Source organism: Sander vitreus, chromosome 21, assembly GCF_031162955.1.
Source record: "Sander vitreus isolate 19-12246 chromosome 21, sanVit1, whole genome shotgun sequence".
NCBI lineage: Eukaryota > Metazoa > Chordata > Actinopteri > Perciformes > Percidae > Sander > Sander vitreus.
In genome coordinates, this window is record NC_135875.1 from 5,320,763 (window position 1) to 5,342,668 (window position 21,906).

Sequence of the window (21,906 nt, forward strand, 5' to 3'; positions counted from 1 at the left end):
TATAGTTAAGATCAGAGAAACGTATGTTGATGGATAATCACACCCTGTTTTGTGTTTGGAACCATCTGTGTTTTCTTGCAATTTGGTTGAAAGAATCCCATATTTTTCACATAGAAACTTTGAAAACGGGTGAAATTTGACACGAGGACAACAGAAGGGTTAAAATCTGGTAAGCTCCTTAGATAATCTTGGACCAAAAACATGAGGTCAGTGTCTGTCTGTGTGCGACGAGGGAAGACTGATACCAGGCGTGGCTGTCCAGGATAAATCGGAGCACAATCACAGCTGGAGGACAGTTTGAGGGAGAGAGAAAGATGAGCCCTCATGACCGAGGATTTGCTTTAGCTGAGATAAGGAGGGAGCTAACAGAAAACAGACGGACAAAATAGAGGGGAAAGTAAGGTAGGAAACAAAGAAATGAAGACGGGAAACAGATTAGAGTGAAAAAAAGGGTGTTGCGGTATTAATAGAAACTATGAAGGGAATTAGGTACGGTTAAGAGCCCAGAAAGATTAGGATGAATAAACCCCCAAAAAGCCAGAGAGAACTGAGGAATAAAGACAGAGGTAGAGGGACAGAAACAGACAGCAGGGAATACAGAGCAAACAAGTCATAAAGAGCTAATCTGACTGTCAGTTATGTGAAAAAGAGCCTCAGCTCACCCAGGTTGAATAGAAAACCGTACCATTTTTGACATAGCATGCATATCTGTGTGAGGATATAATCCATATTATCACTCTGTTCAGTTCTGATGTGTTAAAGGCAGGGAAATTGAAGCACAAACAATAAAGCAGCACTAAATAGTAGGGATGCACCAAATCCAGATTTTTGGGGTTCGGCCGAATACCGAATCCACTGGTTAAAATTCTGCCGAAACCAAACTGAATCCTACTCCCATCCTCAGTCCATTAACACAGTAAACACATTAATGAAGTAAACAACGTCCACAGCCTCTAAAATAGTTAAATGTGTAACCGAGGGTTTCTTATATCGTCTAAACTCAGGTTTGGCTTTAAAATAAAGACACGGGCTTCCAGTGCCGGAACCAAGACAGCGCTGCACGTCTCACTTTATTCCACCCCAACACAGTCAACCGTCAGAACACTTTATTCACTTTTGTTTTTCCCGTCACAATAAAAGCTCTATGTTTACTGTAACTTCTTCTTAACCTTCAACTGAGAGGTTACACAATAAAATACCTTACAAATGTAAATTTGTACGGACGGGAACAAGAAAGTAAATACAGGAAGGAGGTCCTGTGTTCTGGACTAGTGCATATTTCTTGCATCTCCGTGGTCAAACCAGCTCATTTCATTAAAATGATCAGACATTGTTTCGCGAGAGGTGCTCTGGTCACTGAGACTATGCTCTGCCGGCGTCTGTCTCCAACATTAGCGGCAGCTGGTTTGACCACGGAGATGCGAGTGGAAAGCTTGACTGCAGTCTATTTCTGTGATAGAAACACTGCAAGCCGCTACTTGTGGAGTATGTATAGTTGGTGCGGTTCAAGTACGGATCACATTCTCACCACAAATGAACCGCTCCAGAGTTCGATTGATAGCGTACCGAGACCACCTCTTCAAGCAGGTCTCAGTACGCTTGTTTGGTCCACTTTTGGTGCGCACCCGAGTGTGAATGCCGCGTTCTCACCTCCACTGACAAACCGCACCAGCAGGACAAACGAACTCTAGTGCGATTCAACCCAACTAAACGAGGCAGGGATGAAAACGACCTAAGAAACATATTGTTGTTAACCCTACAAAGTTGTAGAAAGCCTGTTTCTAGAGCAGGGCTTGCAAAAACCAGAATTAGCACAGCAACCCATGCTACTGTGACATACTGCATATGTTAGCCCTGAGCTTGGTTCATCTAAAAGGATAAACTGTTCTATTTTACGCAGGATTCACCCACAAACCGGGCTCTGGAGGGCGTAGCTACTGAACCCTAAAAATTTGAATTTACATGCTAAGCTGAACCTTGCCCGTCCAGTGGGGACATCAGCTATAAAACGGCAGCAGTGACACAGCTCTTCATACTGTACATAGGCGCTGATTTATGTTTTTCCTCCGTGGGTGCTCACGGGCGCACGTCCTTTAAAAAAAAAAGTAGTAAAAAAAGGTTTGCATTTCAAGAACCTTATCTTTCACCTCAGGACAACGCCACTTCTCACAAATACAGATAGGATTGGAGATGAACACGTAACTGCGATCAGCTTCGTGGGAAATTAAGAATCAATTCCACCTGTCTAGTAGCCTAGGCACACTATGACAGACGCTCCACTTAGCACCAACTGCAATATTTAATTTTAAATGAATGTAGCCTACTGGCAGTCTAGCACTGGGTGCTCAGTATTTTCCGTGGGTGCTCGAGCTCCGGAGCACCCACGGTATCGGCGCCTATGATACTGTACAATGTGCTTTAGCTTGCAAATGACTACTCAAATGACTTGCAGTAAGCTCTGCTGTGTGGTCTAGCTAGACCCCCCTCCTCGGCACTGTGGAGGAAGGTCTGGCAATGCGAGACTACTACCTGTAGGTGGGCAGGACATTTGACTCCATTCACTGTCATGTTCCTAGAAAACTCACATTATTGAAACCTGCTTCACTCATGAGTGTTGCCCATTGTATTATTTGGCTGAGCCTCCAGATCTGTAAGAACATTCTGGTCTGCATTAGCCTGGAAATCCAGACCCAAATCCGAAAGATTAAGGGTCTGGCATTGAATAATGAAAATGGCCCAACTCGAGAGGCGGCACCAAGCATGCATTTGAAAATCTCACTGCACGCAATTGGATAACACTACGACCAATCACAACAATACACGGGGTGACGTATACAGAGCCCCATACCCTTAGCTACCAGCGGAGCTAACTGGTAGATTAAACTGTCGTCATCTGTTTAGCTCACCTCTGGCCCGCCTATATCAGATACACCGATATGATTGGTGCAGCTCAGCTACCAGAGTATAGTTAATGAGCATCATTACTCAATGCCAGAGTGACTCGCTGAGCAAATTCAAATTTCCAGGGTAGGTCTGCATTAAAATTACACAATAATCTCTCTGTCTCACTCTGTGGTCAGGCAACTGGAAACAAGAGATCCACAGGCAAATTCACAAAAGGATTGTGCGGCTGCACAAATAAGACAAAAACTAACCTCGAACTGCACTGCCAAGCAAATAGCATATATATGCTTCTGTGCTATTTGCACATATTTAACTAAGGTAATATGCAAAATTGGCCCCTTACTATGCAAATGAGCACTTGCAGTGATATCATTAGCGTATTCAGTGAGTTTGTTGTAATGTAGTGCATTTATTTTTTTATGATTAATTTTTGGGCTTTTCCACCTTTAATGGATAGGACAGCTAGGTGAGAAAGGGGGGAAGACATGCAGGAAATCGTCACAGGTCGGACTCAAACCCTGGACCTTTGCGTTAAGACATGAGCCTCTCAGTATGTGTGTGCCTGCTCTACCCACTGAGCCAACCCGGCCATGTAGTGCATTTATAAGGACTGTCCTCTGCTTGAAATCATGCCATCTTCTTTACAGTCTGAAGATTTGCAAACCCACCTCATAGATTCAAATGCCAAACGATGCAAAAATAATAAATTTTTTCTATGTGCATCTGGAATAAATTTACTTTTTTTTTACCAGCGTTCATGCATTTCTTCTTTGAGACACAACTACAAAACACATGATCATACAAATGATTAAGTATGTAGGCAAATTTGTTACCTCACTCTAATATGCATGTAACTATCCAACTGCTATCTTGCGAGCAAAGGTCAGTCCCCGTTTTACTTTTCCAGGCCAAGTGAAGCATAAACTCTACTGGCAGCTTTTCAAATCACACACATCTCCTCTTTTTAATAGCTCATGAACATGAGCATTTTCTGTTGGTCTGAGCAACATTGGGTCGAAGAGACAGCTCACCTGGCTGTTGTAAAATGTTCTGCTCGGCTATTCAGAAAACAAAAACAAAACACATGATACTATTAATAAGCCAGAAATCTCCGTAACCATTAGTTATTTGTATAAACAATCCATCAATCAATGATGTTTTCTTCTTTCTATAATGTAAAACAAAACACATACTATTAATAATCTAAAATGTGTCTTAATTACATAAAGCATGAATCAAGTGTACAGTTCATTGCACAGTGCTGAAAACTTCTGAGCTAGATGAAAAGATTTCTATTCTCCAGCTCTACTAGAACAAACCTTTCCAGGAATAATCCATCTGATAAAAGGTCAAGAGTTGAAGCTCACCTATTCCCACGCTATTCCCCCACAATGTTTTGGCTCCCCCGACCAACCAGCCTGTACAGCATCAAACACAGAATCCCTTGCCAGCTCTGCAGGTTAAGCCAAGTATTTTCCCTGGATACCACCCAGATGGCCAGGCAGTAAATAAACATACATCAACAGTCGCAGGGAAATCTCATTAGTCCATAAGAAAGCCCATATGAATATGTGGAGAACATTTCACAAACAAAAATATATGCCTGTGCGTCATTACACACATTTTGGTAATTGCTTGAGCTCCAGCAACACTAGTATTGAGACATTTCATTTTGTATGAAATCATTGACATAGTTGCTGGCCTTTTCATCAAAAGTAGTAAAGTTACTTGCAGCATAATGCTCACTTAGCAACACTTTAAAGGGAAATTTGTTATCTTAAATTTTAAGTGTTATTTCACCCAAATTAAAAAAGTAACATTCAAAAACGATATGCTAATTCTTAAAATTGATAAATCAACAGCAGTTTGATTGTCATTCCCTTAAGTGCACAAGAACATAAGAAAATTAAGATGTATCTATTATTAATCTTTATTAAACAAGGAACATGCGTAAAAAATATTAATCTCAAAATGAGAAGAGATGATTTTTGCCAGATTAAGCTATTGACTATTTTCCAAAAAAAAGTTTGATATTTGATTAATTTACGATTGCATACACAAAATTACATAATTTGGGGAAATAAATAAAAACATATATCTAACTTTGCTAATGAACCCTTCATATTTTCTCACATTACGTCCGTGGTATCTAGCCATGCAGATAATTCTGATTTTATTCAGCCATGTTTAGAAATATCAGCCTCTGCCGCTTACATTTAAATCATCCAGTCTGTGTCTCCATTAAAGCTTTAGTGCGTAACTTTTTTATATTAATGAATGTCTGTTACATTCAAGCCATTGCCAAATGAGTTGCTACAAAGCTAATTAAGACTATCAGCTCCACACAACTCTCTCATTTTATTTCTCAGTATGGCTATGTTGAAAAGATAGTGTTGTCTGGCGACTTTCGTGCGCAGAAACTCGAGTGAAGATAATTACCTCTTCTGAAGAGTCCATCATGTTTTTTTTTATCCGCCGTGGCTACTAGTAACTGCGTGGAGGAGGGGTGGGGCGTAATCATGGAAGGCTGGTATCATGTGGACGTGCCAACAGTTTTGTTGTCATTACTTAGAATTCCTCATGGGGGCGACAGAAACTACGCACTATAGCTATAAACCCAGATAATCCACAGACCTCACTGTGTCTGTGAGACTCTATTCTACTGAAGAAATGGTCCCTATGAAAACGTGTTGACAATGAGGTCTGTGGATTATTGAGAGATTCTGAAAAGAGATACTGATGTTGAATTTTTTAAATTGCCATTTCTCAGTCCCGTGAGCACCTCCGGTGTATTGGGGTTAATGCAGAAATCTCAGATAGCTCACATTTTCGTGGTTCGATGCCACTGAAGGTAAGTGAGAAAATGTGTTTCTCCAAAAGAGTTTTAAAGGTGACAGTCGTGTCTCGTGACGCACAGCTGAGTCTTGCGGTTTGTTTCTAAGCTTCTCCGCTCGGCGTGCATTTAGCAGCTCTAAACCTCAGCTTCTCTGTCTGTCTTCTCTCTCCAGAGAGCTATTTTCTCAGCACTGAAAGGGAAAAATGCAGCTGACCTCGAACACAGAAGCCAATGCTTTGTTTGGGCTCTCACACGACAAGAGTTGCAGTCCATCAAAGTGATTACTATGACTATTTAAATGTTCCGTATTTGCTTAGCTGCACAGCAAAGGACTGGCTAAATTTGCACGGATTCACAGAATTCTTCTCCCTCTGGATTATGATTGATGGCTCATTGTGTGAGGTGATTATTCCTATACCTTTATCCTCGCCCCGGCTGAGAATAAATGACTTCGGTCTTGACATGCGCTTTATTCAGTGGAGCGTGAAACAATATTTTTCATTGTCACATAGTCTCCATTAACACAACTCTGTAAACATATGTATTACTGATCTGCAGGTCCCTGCCACAGTCCTCCTCTAAGTAAACGCTATCCATCAGGTGACATGTCCCATTCCTCTTACAGAGCACAGTATGTTGCCCTTATCTGATAAATTGGTTTAATTTGTCTCCCAAGGCAAGTGAGCATTTTGTAGAAAGCAGCAAAAAAAGGCTATATAGAAAGCAGCAAAAAAAAAGGCTATACCACTTAATTTTACTCTTAGCCACACACCACTCATACTGATTATTCTATAATGTTATTTTATTCTTATGTGCTCTTCAGTTCTAAAAACACACCCATACTCTCAACTGTAGCTTGTTCTAATATACTAATGTACCTAAAACAGCTGGTCACTGTAGTTTCTATCCAACATCACTCCAACAGGAGGAAATAGTGCATTTGTTGGGGACTATTTTCAGCAGCAGATTAATCCACATTTGGTGCTCTAGTGAGTATTTGTTGCAGCAGGACGGTGTGTGTGGGGGATTGAGTCAAAATAAACTACAGTGTTTGTGTTTATGGTGATGAAGGAACATGTCACCCAGTGCAACAGTGTGGCTCACTGATGTGTTTTTAATAGTTTTTGGACAACAATAGAGCTCTATGGCAGAGAGGTTAAGCTATATCAGACTTTGATACACACAATATTTATTAATAGGATCAGTTTGTTGTCGGTTCTGATCTTTTCAGATCTGGCTCCTTTGCTCATGGCTAATGTAGTTTTCAACTGCGCTCTAATCAGCCACCCATGTTGTTGTTTTTCTTCCCATGCAGCCAGAAAAAATCGGCCAGTCCCCGGTTGCCCCCACGTCAGACGGAGACAAGGTGGACCTGGAGGCCTTCAGCGAGTTCACCAAGATCATCACTCCTGCCATCACCCGTGTCGTCGACTTTGCCAAAAAACTGCCCATGTTCTCTGATGTAAGTGGTCTGGAGGAGCAGAGGGGCGAGTGTGGGAGTCTGACAAGAAATACAAAGAAATATAACACAGCCGAGCTTCTCTCATCCTGTGAGTGCGTGTTGTTAGAGAAAATGTGTGATTTAGGAGGTCAACTTGTCTAGCAGTGTTGGCAGCTCCTCTGTTTGAGGAGGACCACAACAGCATGTGCAAGAGTTACGACCGATATTGACAACTTAACAGAATACTGTGGAAAAAGCGTCAAAAACACATTTAAGATTAATTAGGGCTGTACCCAACTCAGAATTCTATTCCATTTCAATTTATTTATAGTGTCAAATCACAACAGGAGTTATCTCAGGACACTACTACAGATAGTAGGTCTAGACCACACTTTTAACTAATTTACAATCAAATTTACCACAAACAATTTCCCCCCCTAGAGCAAGCATTTCAGGACTTCAGGATCCAGACAGGGTCTGACAGTGGTGAGGAAAAACTCCCTTTTCCAGGCAGAAACCTCGGACAGACCCTGCCCCAGCCATCTGCCGCTGCCGGTTGGGACACAATTCTGTCAGTCAAATCAGATTTGGTTGTTCAATATGAATATTTGACTATTTGTTAGTTTTTTCTTTTCTTTATATAGAGTGTCAAGCAACGCTATTGAACTGCCAGATTTTTGAACGGGGTTTGGCGGGATGTTCAGGGTGACAGCGACGTTTAAGTAATAAAGTAGACACTTTGCAGACACTAGATATCAACTAAAAGCCCGAGACGATATATTAACTTTCTGTGAGCTTTCTGCGAGATAAGAACGTTATCTCAGAGCCTGACTTGGCGAAGCTGCCTCAGTCTCACTCAGACTCGCCCTGGGTCTGAGTCTGCAGCTGCCTGTACCAGAGAGCAGCGTGAAAGCGACGAGCGCTCACTCTGCAGCTACTTCTAGGGACAGAAATGGAAGAAAAAAAACACGACTGCTCAACGAATCTCAGTCGCGATCTCCGACCGACGATTCGAATCGTCAACTTTCAAGCCTGTAAGATTTTCCAAATATTTGCAGTGTAATCAGTGGGTCTGTCCGAGGTTTTTGATTGATAGAGTTTTTCCTCGCCACTGTCGCAATAGCTACTGCTAATGATTGCTCTTGAGGCAATCACTGTAATAGTTGGGGCTTTGTAAATTACAGAGTGTGGTCTAGACCTACTCTATCTGTAAAGTGTCTCGAGATAACTCTTGTTGTGATTTGATACTATAAATAAATTGAATTGAATTAATCAGAAAATACAAAGCACAGGTGAATATGCGGATCATTTACATGTTGCTATAGCACTCGCACTGTATGTCTGGCTTGGGAAATAAACCCACAACAAGCAGCCTTGTTTGCTGGTGACAATCAGAGAGGCATTTCTGCTCCTGTTCTGTTCGCTCCGCCTTGATTAGCAACATGTAATCATGTTTCTTGTCCCTGATGCTTGTAATGAGACCTTACTTAGATTGGATAATTATCAGGGTCGATGAGTTATTGTCTACTAGTGCAGTGTGTGAGTGTTGGAAAGAAAGAATAGCTGTAAGAGTCTGAGAGAAAAAGTTGTACGTGTAATCCATTACCGTTTTTTGAGAACATAAATCACATAGTTTTGAAAGTAGAGGTCATCACTTTTTTTAATCAGCATATTTTAAAGTCATTCCAATTGTTCTGTTATTCTATAAATTATACTATTATGATGGATGCTACTATTGAAATGAGTGTGTAAACTAGAATACTGCTGCTGCATATTCTATTAATTCTAGACAGCAGCAGATAAGGATGCATCGTTTCTGTATTCCAGACACTATAGCAATAATCAGATTAATACGTTATCTTTTATTCACAATATAATAGATTATATTCTGAAAGAAGCCTCGTTAATCTGATGAAAGCAGCAGAGGGAACCTGTGTAGCCTCCATGAGATATCTCCGTGCCACTGCAGTAATTTACTGATAAGAATGTACAGAAACAAAGCCAGCTTTTTATTGAGCCACTAAAAATTAAGCATGCCTCCAGGTACACATTTACAAGACAAATCAAGCCAATTAATGGCAATTAATCTGCTCAGCAATCAAGAGCAGTGAAAAAAGAAACAAGCTTACATTAAGTTGAGATTTAATTCAGCACACCAGAGTCTTTAGATTTAATGAAATGGAGTTTGAACTCAGAGGTTCTAATATCCATGTAAATCAGGGTGTATTAGTCATAATCTGTGTTCATCAGTGGGAAAACATGTCTGCCTCTTTTCAACCCATCTTCTTTTTTCTCCCCCTACCGTCCCTTCCTCTCTATCACATCTGTCCCTTTCCTCCTTCCTTCCTAAGTCTGCTTCTGATTCCTCCCTCTATCTACAGTCATAATGCCAAACATTCATCTCAATTTGAAGTCAAGTGTAAAAATGGCAAATGTTCAATTTATGAATGATTGAGAAATCAAGAAATCCATTCTCTCCAGTTACACAACAATACATTGTTCTTGTTTTTTGAATGTTGTGAATGCTGTGAGGACATAGCTTATTTTCATTTATTTTTTTAAGTGATTGTGCATAACTTTTCCTGTAAAATAACCTGAATGTAATAAGCAATTTGTCATAAAGTGTACTTTAAACTCTGAACATCTATCTAGCACAATAGAAGAAAAATGTAAATTGTTTTTTGATTTCAAAATTATTTGGTATTTATTCCCAAAGTACATGTTTTTTTTAAATAGTTTTATCTTTAAACTCTTTCATAGAAAAAAAGCTTTTTCTAGTTTAAAGTTCACGTTGGTGAAATTCATCCACCACAATGTTCTCCTTTTAAATGCTAAAATGTGTTTAATATGCCAGTTGTTTAGAAATAACAATAACCATGCATTAAACATAAAAAAACATTTTCCACCAGCTACCTTGTGAAGACCAGATCATCCTGTTGAAGGGCTGCTGCATGGAGATCATGTCACTGCGGGCTGCCATGCGCTACGACCCAGAAAGTGAGACGCTGACACTGAGCGGGGAGATGGCTGTGAAGCGCGAGCAGCTGAAGAACGGCGGGCTGGGCGTGGTGTCGGACGCCATCTTCGATCTGGGCAAGAGCCTGGCACAATTCAACCTGGACGACACGGAGGTGGCGCTGTTGCAGGCCGTGCTGCTGATGAGCTCAGGTTGTTGTTGACTTAAGAATATCTTTTCTAAAACTTAAAGCTGCATGACAGTGCCTGTGTAATTATCTGCTTAGAACATTGGTAGTCTAGGAGCTTTAGCTTAGTGTAATGTAAATTTTCATTCTTCTTTGCCCTTGAAGACACAATTCCCTGACAGTCCATATTCATTACCCGCTGCTTTACACAGTACATATTGTAGCCTATTATGAATCAGAATGTAATTATGGCCTGAAGATTAAAGTCCACATACATTCAGTGTTGGAAGGAGGAAATCTAAATCTCATCCTAAATCTGATTAGAGGCCTTAACTCTTGGTACATCATAGAAACTCTAACATGAGAATTTTGGGGGTGACAGACAGACAGTAACAGTAACTTTATGCTTCACATAAAACATAAAACATCACAAAACAGCATGAAAACATCGTGAAACTTAAGAGACATCTGACATTGACAAAACTGCAGCTTAAATAAACCTGTAAGAATTACAGTGCATGTGTATTTATTGCACATTGCTCTGTTGCACTAGGATTTAGCATTAGAATTCATCAGCTTCACGATGATGGGAACAAAACGATAACTTCAAGCGGTTGGATTTACACTTTGGCACATGGAGTCTTCTTCCAGATTGCAGAGGTTCGTATTTAGAGAAGAGGGGATCTTGAGAGTCTGTAGTGATTTGTGTTGCTTGCTTCATGACTGCCTGCTCATACAGGCTCTGTATGGGCTCATGTTATTTCTTCCTAATTACCTTCATAGCTGTTTTGTTGCACCGTTAGGTTACCAAACCATGCAGTGATTCCATATCTAATGATCCTCTCCAGGATTGCCCGGTAGAACATCAGAATTATCTGGCTGTTCACTCACTCCATACAGCCTCAATCGCCTTAGAAAGTAGAGTCTCTGCTGCACCCTATTGCACAGGTTATCAGTGTGTGTTTTCTACCATAGAATGTTGTCAATGTGGACACCTAAGTATTTGCACTAGGACACCTGAATGATTGTCTGTCTGGCTGACCACTGGCTCATCGTCAGTCACTTGCCTCGGATCGAGGACCATCTCCTGTGTTTTGGTAACATTTAGAATGAGATGGTTAGTGTCACACCACTTGATGGAGTCTTTCAAATCGTGGTACACAGAAGGGTCCATGTCCCTGTGGAGAAGGCTCAAAATCACAGTATCATCAGCACATTTTACAATGTAATTATGGGTATCCACAGGTTACTAAAAAGTCAGAAAATATGAATTTAAAAAATGCTACAAGCCCACACAGTGTTTCCCACAGGTAATTTTGTTCATAATAACACATGAAAGTGTTCACTGAGCTGACTGACAGTCAAATTCTCCTGCCACAATGTTGACATTTAATCAGAATCACATTTAGGTAATGGTTTCATATGCACTCATTTCCCCTCCCTCTCTTCTCCCCCTCTTGCTTGTCTTTGCTCTTTCCCTCCCTCCTTTTCCTCCACACCGACTCTTCCTGCCACCAGATCGTTCGGGCCTGACCTGCATGGACAAGATCGAGAAGTGCCAGGAGACCTATCTGCTGGCGTTTGAGCACTACATCAACTACCGCAAGCACAACATTCCTCACTTCTGGCCGAAGCTCCTGATGAAGGTGACCGACCTGCGGATGATCGGGGCGTGCCACGCCAGTCGCTTCCTTCACATGAAGGTGGAGTGTCCCAACGAACTCTTCCCACCGCTCTTCCTGGAGGTCTTCGAGGACCAGGAGGTGTGAAACACAGTTGCTGCCACGCAAAGGGAAGAGGAGGTTGGGGCAAACTGAGAGATGGGAAGGGCCATCATCTTTATAGGGGAAGGATGGAGGGAGAGTCCTCTCGGCAGGAATTTGCATTTCTCCATCATCACATTTAAAGGATGTGGTTTAAAAAAACTGGAACCAACAATAACGGAAACAACACACCAGGAACAAGAGAGTCAAGCAAACAGAGGATTTTGTTTTACGAACACCCTCTCCTCCACCTCTTTCTCCTCCTTTTACTTACCCCTGTTTTGAGATTTGTGTGGGGGCCCTTCTGTCTGAGCATAATGTCTTATCTAGTAAGAGCTGTAGCCATTTACCAAGACACATACACCGATACACACACACAACACACACACACACACACACACACACAGCCACAGCCTGTTCCACCTCAGTTTTTCAGAACAGCGCTCTTTGCAGGGGTCCGTTCCCCCCCCCCCGTGGTTCTTTTTTTTATCGGCCACAGAATAACACACCTTTTGAAGCCCATGTTTCCAGCTACCGATGCTGGCCAGCACCTTTCAGTATTATTTCTGAATAAGTGTTAAGGCAGTAATTCAGAAAATATGGACATCATTGACATATAATTGCTCACAGTCATGCAGGCACACGCAATCAGCAAACACTGCGCATTAAAATGTCAGCAGATGCTTTAAGCATACATTGGTGTGTAATGGCTGCTACCAGACCTAGTCTTTTATCAATTCCTCAACTCAATCTGAGCCGTTTCAGCTGTTTTTGGAGCTTCTTCTTAGATCCCAGTGAAACCGGTGCTATATTTATATAAGGCTACTCCAGTTTTATGAAATTGTGTTGTCTACCTTTGAAAACATTTGCAGAACATGGGTCATATCTACCTTCAGTTTTGTCATTGGACCAGCTCCTGTGACGCACACACACACACACACACACACACACACACACACACACACACACACGAGCAAACTTGCCTTGACATTGCCTGTGCTGCTTGTGCCAGAAGCCTACCGTCTTATTAATGACAATTAAGCCCTTCTCTCTCCAAGGAGTTACTGCATAGAAAGAAAGAAGGGAGGGGAGAGGAGGGAGGATCAGAGATTGAGGAAACCAGATGTAATAGCTGGCCTGTAGAGTCAGAGCCAGGGTCAGAAGTAAATCTCCCACATGCAGCCAGGTTTTCAATAGCAACCACCAGCGAGACGGCAAAGCTCATCTTATACACACACACACACACACACACACACACTTTCTCTCTCTCTCTGTCTTTCTCTCACACACACATAAAAGCATAAACATGAAAACATACAACATCACCTCAGAGTAACGTGAATGCCTCATTTTACTGTATGCACTGCACAGCAGTGTCAATATATACAGCCCTAACCTGCAGGGTTTGTTCAGAGTCCTCTCCTCGTGGACTCAGCTCAGTGTGGCCCCTCCAGGCTTCCATACACATTTGCCTTTTTTTAACCATGGGCGTCACTGAGCGCAGGCAAATGCCAATAAGGCTACCATTTACCTCAAAGTGGATACACCCTGAGGCTGGGGCAGCAATACTGCCCCTGTGGTGTCAGGCACTACCTCACCTCTGTGGACACAGGGCAGCTGCCCTCAGCCTACACACAGACATACACCATTCACCAAGTTGGCGCATGTGTAGGTTAACGCACAAATGTGCATAATATTTAAATTGGTGCACACTTGTAGTCATGGAAAGACAAAACACTCACGTTATATATACACACACACACACACACACACACACACACACACACACACACACACACCCTCAGTGCTATCACTTGGTTGAGGTTGAAGACAGGAGGGCCAGCCATCCCCCCGGAAGGTTTTACCAACTCCAGGGAATGGGACCCATTACATTCGGGTTATCTCTTTTTGTTATATGGGACCAAGTGTTGTCTTTTGAAATTTGGATTAACCTGTTCCTGTCTAAACAGAAACGGACTCACAGAAGCGACGAAGGACAGTGTAGATGTGCAGCCCAGCTGACACACATTTACGCAAGTTGCAAGAGGATAGATGACCTGAAAGAGTACCTGAAAACCCTGTGTTGGCCGGGCCTGTTGAATTAGCATGCAGAGAAAGGGCTGTTTCCTTCTGCATCATGGCAATCTTCCACAGTACACTCATGATGGCTGCCATTGGATATTGATAAATGCATTGACAGTGCATTAGACGTAAAAAGGTAGAATGTTCTCAACGGAAATTAAGCTTCTTAAGAGGCATTTCTTTTAGACTCGTGCACTTTACCAATGCTTACCACTACACCGGTAATATCTCTCGACAAATATCCATGGCAGATATCATAGTGTACTTGCCAAAAGACCATTCAAGAATGTTGATTCGATTATGAAAGCCCACTTTGTCCATTCCAATTCTGGGGCCAAGCTTAGTCTAACTGGGTTTACCACTCTTACGAGAAGAGAATGAAAGAAAAGAGAGACTGAGAAAATCTATTTTATATTCAATGCCAAGCAGTAGTTCATACTGGGCGCTTGTACAGGATGGGTAATCTGCACCCCTGAGAAGTACCTAAGCAGAGTAACGTGGCAGGGATCGTGGGGAATTGTCACAGATGGCCACGCCTCACTGCTTTGACATCTGGAGCAAAGCTGGGAGGAGAGAGGAACTGGAACACCATCTTTGGGCGCAATGGTGGAGTCTGGTCTACCTCCAAGAAGAAGAAGAAGCCCTTCACAACCATCATCACCACTTTCGGAGATCCATCACTCACGCTCCGCCTTACCCTACTCTAGCCTATGACAATGCCCTTACTGGAGCCTAGCTCAGACTAAATCGCACCCTTCCACCATTATAACAGCCCCCACCCAGCCAGGCTGGTGGGAGTTTTTGCACTACTGCAGCAGTCCCCCCTTCAGCCCCTTACTCTCAAACTTTAACCAACACCCCTTGTTGGATTACCCATTAGTTTCCCCTACCAAAACTTACCTCATTTGGGGTGAGTTTTGGTGGGGGATACTAATTTTGGGGTGAGTTTTGGTGGCTCTGTTTAACAGAGGCTGATTGTCGCAGTGGGCTCAGTCCCAAACCTGACCCATTGTCAGCACATGACCCTCACCCCTTAACCAACCCAACCAGGGTTGGAGAGAGACCGCTGCGTAAGAGGGCTGTATAGCACTTATTAATTCTCCCTGTATTACTCATTTTCCCATTATCCTTCCTATAGACACAGCCCAGAGACATTTCAAATTCTGAGCCCTCCCTTCCGTCATCTTCTCTCCCCCTCTCCTCTTCCCTATGCACCCTAGCTATCGCACCCACTCACCGCTGATGCCCCCAGTTTTTCCCAGAATCATTGACACCAAACGGGATCCAGGCCTCTCCCTTGTGAGACAAGGCTGGCCATAACTGCCCTTTTAGAGTGGCGCCACCGAATGAATGTGAACGGCAAAGCAGTAGCCATTGGAGCGAGAGACTTGAACGCAAGATTGTGAGGATGTGAGAGAAGAAGAAAGCGTTGGACAGGAGACAAAAAGCTGAGGGACTCAACCCTCACTGCCATCATTGACATGGGTAGGAGAAAGGGTGATGTGGCCGGTTGTAAAGACAATGTTAGCAAACACTTGTGGGAAGGAGAGACGGTGTTGTAGGAATATGTACAGTCTCCCCTTCAGTTCCCACACAACAACCGCATATGAGCCCCTGCTCCCATGCCAGCTGACAACCCCAAATGTCCCCCCCCTCAGCTCCCTCCAAAAGGATGACCTCCAACTTTCATATGGTGAGGATCAGAAAGAGATCCCTCATTCCAGAGATGCAGGTTTAGAATTCCAACACATCTTCGTAAAAATAACTGAAAAAGAGAAGAAAAAAACCGTATTGGTCCTTTGTTCTCGTGAGCTGCCTGGATATGTGTGTGACAGTAGGGGTTATAATGCTGCTTTACCGTCTGAGTCTGATTTAGATTAAGAAAAAAAGATATATGAAATGATTATGAATCTACAAAACAAAAAATGAAAAGAGATGACTTAAAAAAAAAGACTCCTGAACAAAAATATTGGAGATTTGTTTCATTTTATCATTGTTTTCTTATTTTTCTGTTTGTTTTTTGACGCTTAAACTGCTTTGTGAAAAAAAAAAGGAAAAAAACAGCTGTAGTCACTTTTTGACCATGCGTGCAGTGTAACATCGAAAATATTTCACTTCTTTTTCACATCTATACTTTGTGTTGATAAGCCAACTGATCTGTTTGTCTGTGTGTCTGTCCAGTTGTCCGTCCCCTTTTATCAGGAGGAATTTACAACCAACAAAACAGGAATTTCTTTTTTATATTTTTGTTTCTTTTTTTATTAAATACAACTTTGGAAAAAAAAAAAAAAAACACAAATCGGAAAAAATAATGCAACAGAAACTGAAAATACTAAAAAAAAGAAAAAGAAAAAAAATAATCTTGTCATACCTCACACAACACAAAACTCAAAGGAACTTGGGAGGAGTCATATTTTACAGGCACATGTGAAAGTTCAGAGATTAGCATTTATAGATTAAAAAACCATGTATATGTTAAATTAAATAATATGTGCTTGTGTGTACGCATCAGTAGAAGTTACAAAAGGACTCTTCTCTAAAGCTTTTCTGCTCTCTCCCTTATTTGGTTGTGAGATGCTAGAGATCATCTGCTAATGTGGGCACTTCTCCAACTTAAAGGCACAGTCTACAGACAGTAAACTTAAAAATGTGAATGGCCCAGTGTCTGAGGGATGATGACTTTTGTAATGGCTGAGAGTTTTATGGTATTGAATGTAGCTGACAGGAGGGGGCTGGACCTGAACCCGGCACCCACAACCCAACTTCCACACACCAGCAGAAAAGATAGTGGTGTCACATAGACGTTACAAACAAACAACAACATTGAAAATATACTGTATATTGCCCATCTGCAAGGTGCAATACTATGCTATGTATTTTTGTAAGTTTTCTGTTTTGATTTTATTTTCGTTTCATTTACATTTTATTTTTGGCCATAACCAAGGATGTAAATACAAACACATACAACACTCGAGATTTATTGCAACAAAAGCAAAGTAATGTATAATGCTTCATACATTTGTATGTGTGCACTCTCTCACATGTGCATGCTGATCCATATTCAGATGTGCCCCGTGACATTAATCATGAACCCTGTGCCTCCTGTTGTTTGCAGAGAGATAGATTTGTATCCCTCATATACACATGAATGGCTATAGTTGTGTGTGTGTGTGTGTGTCTGTTCACCTATGGAATCAGTTTCAATTATTCCAAACTATTGATGTGAGTGTTACCAGCAGCCACAGTGGCTAAAGGTTAGAAGGGAAGTGAGGTGGTTTTAATGAGTAAAGTGGGAGGTGGGGAGAGGGACATATGAATAGAATGTAGGCAGGTTATTGTTTGTTGTGAATGTTAGATGGCGTGGCTGCAACACACCCACATCAAAGTTGGAAAAAGCCAAAATGGATTTCCTCATTTGTTCGCCCACCACTGCCTCCCAGAATCCAGCCTAAAACTCTTGCAAGCATAGTTTTTGCTACAAGGTCATAAACCTGGTCCAGTTTACAACAGGGACTGGTAGAGAGGCCCCATTTACACTTATCATTTAAAGTGTCTTGAATCCAGATAAAATCAAAATGCATCATGTCTTGGTTTTCGTGGGCTACATGCAAATCTAAGTCAGCCCCACTGCAGTCAAGAGAGTGGTGGTAATGTACCTGAAGCTGTTTGGTAACTCCCAAAATAACTTGAAGCTTCAAAGGCTACTTCCATAGATAGCTTACTGATGTAGTTATACGTTTGAGGAGTAAAGATTTCAGATGCATTAAAACCGTAAATACATCTGAAACCACCTCCCGAGTTGACTTGAACAATCAGATTTCAATCCATCTTCAATGCCTCTTAGATACATTTCTAATTCTTTGAGATCCAGTAGCTATCCAATCTGCCCCCAGACATAGAAGTGAAGTGTAAATGCAGTCTTAGATGATGACAGTTTTTTTTGTTTGGTTTCAGCTCTGATTGGTTAAAGCTGAAAGTAATTTTGGTCTATGATGATACCCCTTACTCGAGCAAATTGACCACAACAAGCAAAGTGAGGGTTTTAAGGCTGGCTTTGCGGGGGCCTCCAAGCCCACAACTCCATAGATGATATGATCCTGTTTCATTCCCTCATGTTGACACATTCAACAAGGGTGGACCCCCAATGCCAAATGTAGAGTTTGTGAAGACATGCAAGTAGAAAGATGTCTATGCAATTTCCTTCCTGCTCCTTCCGAAAGACTAGCTCAATGTAACAAACAACGAGCCAGTCTTGCTTATGAAATCAAATTCGGCCTGGTTCTTTACGTGACCTAAAGGCCCCTGCTACTTTGTGTGGGTGAGGGCCAGGACTGCCTGGGTGAGCTGGCCTTTAGCCCAGCTGACTGGCTGGTCCTCAGGGTCGGTAACTTTCATAGTAGTTCAGGTCTCAGAGAACAAGTAGGAGGGGTACTGGGGATGTTGTGGAGAAAAAGGATTCTACGAGATGTGCTGTTTTTTGTGAACTGCTCAGAAAGTGGGTGTGTGTGTGTGTGTGTGTGTGTGTGTGTATGTATATGTGTGTTGTTTGGAAGTTTGGGTATGTCTACTCGATGCGATGCTCTCATTGTTTAGTGGGTTGATCCTTAAGGCCACAGATTCCAAGGTTTAGACAAGCCCCTACATTCACTCCTTCTGCAATATGTGTGTGAAGCTTTATTTTTTTTATCCTGCGACCAACTTAATGTACCCTTAAAGAGTATTCTGGGTAGTTGATGTCCATCAGTAGGATGTATGTAGCATGAGCAAGTTTACTTAACCCATTACCTCTGCTTTTGAGACGTGAAAAAAGGATTTGACTTTGCAAACACAAATCTTTAAAAGAACATGCCGACTTACTGGGACTTTAGCTTATTCACCGTATCCCCCAGAGTTAGATAAGTCCATACATACCCTTCTCATCTCTGTGCGTGTTGTAACTCTGTCTGACGCCCCCACCGCTAGCCTGGTTAACACAGGTCCTGGAGGTAACCGGCTCCAACTAGCCTACTGCTCCCAATAAGTGACAAAATAATGCCAACATTTTCCTATTTACATGTTGTGATTTGTATAGTCACAGCGAAGTTGGAGCTAGTTGGAGCCGGTTACCTCCAGGATCTGTGCTAACCAGGCTAGCGGTGGGGGCGTCAGACAGAGTTACAACACGCACAGAGATGAGAAGGGTATGGATTTATCTAACTCTGGGGGATGTGGTAAATAAGCTAAAGTCCCAATAAGTCGGCGTGTTCCTTTAAAAAGAAATCGACCTCACCCCACTGAGATAAACATCTACAACCTACTGACCCCGAGTTGAACTTGAGCACTTAACTAAAATGCACTTTCAATGGCCCATACCAACCCACAGTATGTGGAAAATCTTAAAGCAAAATAAAAAAATATGAATGGCACCCAAGCCAAATGCCTTTTGCACCATTCAATCTTTTATCAACCCTCAAATAAACAGAGTAGCACCCTCTATGCAAATAAACAGAGTAGCACCCTCTATGCAACAGCATTTAATAAGTAATTATAAAGTTTAAAACATTTTTTAATGAAGTGCAATAAATGAATGAGTGAACCTTTTGCCGCTTTTCTCCCTCAGCAGATCTTTTTTATGGGAAAATAATCTCATGGTTGGTTTTAAAATGTGCCCACCTGTGAGAGCATCAGCTTAGACCCATTCCACAAACACACACTCACTCATACACACACACACACACACACACACACACACACACACACACACACACACACACACACACACACACACACACATACATGCACACACACAAACACAGACCACTTTTTGTGACTGGGTAAAGGAAGCTATTGAAGGATTCTCTCAGGTAAAAGAACATTTTCTAATAAATGATGATGAACCTTAGATGAAAACCCATTGTTAACTCATCTTTTGTTTTTGTCTTCTCAATTTACAATTTACAATCAGCAACGTACCTTTTTCTGTTCTGTGTTCAGTCCTTGAAAATGTGTAGACATCCAGGCTTCAAGGATTTGGATCCTAAGTCTACCTCAAGTACAGAGTCATGTCCTCATTGCTTTCTTAGGTCCTAAATGAAAACATGTCCTCATGTGTGGAGGTGGGCGAGTGTTGTGTCTGTTTTGTTTGTTTGGGGGTTGTTTGGTGCTGCACTGTATGGAAGCCCATTCTTGCTAGGACAGGGGTCTCCAACCTTTCTTCATCTAAGGGCTACTTTAAAAATACTAAAGTGGCCAAGAGCAACTTGCATACATTTATTTACATAACACACATAAGCTGAATGAAGTTACTGTTTGCAATACCCAAAGCTTATGAAAAATCTTCACTTCACATCCAGGTTCATGACTTTTTTACACTTCTTTTAGCCCAAATAGTTAGCTACATCACTTAAATTTCCCCATCGTGGTCCAAGAAAACATTACCACTTTACACTTCTATGGCCCACAAAGTTAGCTACCTCACTTTTAATAGCGTCGTAATTTTGTGTCGTAGTTTGTCAACCTATTGGCAAATAACTGGAAACCTGCTAGCAGTAGAGAGGGCTGGTACGATTGTCAGCAGTGCCTGTCGGTGCAGTAAAGCGATGGAGCCAGGACCACAGGCAATCGCTCACCAAGTGCAGTAAAATTTGGCGGACCAATGTGGCGAGTGGTAAATACATCAGCACCAATATTTCAAGGACAGGCTAGTGTCGCTATAAATTTAATAAGAAAGTGATCTGACACCACAGATGTGACAGGAGAGCCAGTCGGAGCAGAAGCCTCTATGCTGCGTGATAGAAGTCCAGGTTGTTTCCACTTAGTAGGTTCATGTTCAAATTGAGTGAAACAAAGTATCAAGAAGTGACAAGGCTACTAGAAGATCGAAAGCTATATTCAGGTGAATATTAAAATCACCAATAATCAATATCTCAGTGAGTAACAAGGTCTGACACAAAGTCTCCAAATTCTTCTAAAAGTTGTGAATATAAGATCCAGGCAGTCGATAGAGTACTACAAGGTGGAATGGTTGGAGTTTGTTGACCTGGACAGACCGTAAACAGTGGCTAGCAATGGTAATTTAACAATGTGGGTAATGGAGTCCCTGATTATTAGCATGGACTACTAATAGGGCTAGCGAGGGTGGAAAACCTGTTGGCAGTTGGGAGAGGTGACTGCAAAGCGGGCCACACAACCAGTTGCTTCCCACACTGCGGAACAGGAATAAAACTCAGACGAAGCTATGCTAATGCTTTCAGTAATCTGCTATCAAGCCTGTGTCTGAAGCTATCTGGAGTGCCTGTGAAATCTAAGGTAACGTTAGCAAAGATGAGGGGTTTTTAACTGACGGCCGCGTCTCTCCAGAAGAGACACCGTATCTGCAAAGGTGGAACAGTTGACACAAACCATAGTAACACAGTTAGGAGGTTGCATTAGCTGTGGGTGAAAGAGGATAAGTTTGTAGGCTAGGATTGTGTAAACAAAATAAAATGAAAAAGGAAGATGAAATTTTGACTTAGCTCAACATTATTACAACATATTTTGTACTTAAACAGTCACAAATTAGTATGACATAATCTTAGAAAGTAACATTTTTAATTTACAATCTCATAATTTTGACTTGACTTGAGCGCGTTTATTTTTATCCCTAAATTGTCTTATTAATGACTAAGTATGACATGATCTTGATTTAAAAAGTAATTTATTTAATTTACAATCTAATAATTTGGAGTTACCATAAGTATTTTTTTTATTTCTATCATC

General features: G+C 41.7%; 1 protein-coding gene across 5 annotated transcripts in view; it reads left to right on the top strand.

Annotated features, from left to right (window-relative positions):
* thrab (thyroid hormone receptor alpha b) overlaps window positions 1–17,143 on the top strand; it is a 42,756-nt gene extending 25,613 nt beyond the window's left edge. For all 5 annotated transcript variants that reach the window (XM_078278595.1, XM_078278598.1, XM_078278596.1 and 2 more), the window contains 3 exons: window positions 7,056–7,202; window positions 10,091–10,349; window positions 11,843–17,143. In XM_078278595.1, coding sequence (XP_078134721.1) covers window positions 7,056–7,202; window positions 10,091–10,349; window positions 11,843–12,093 — 657 coding nt within the window. In that variant the 3' untranslated portion in view covers window positions 12,094–17,143. The remainder of the gene's footprint in view (window positions 1–7,055; window positions 7,203–10,090; window positions 10,350–11,842) is intronic.
* Window positions 17,144–21,906: the final 4,763 nt, after the last annotated feature.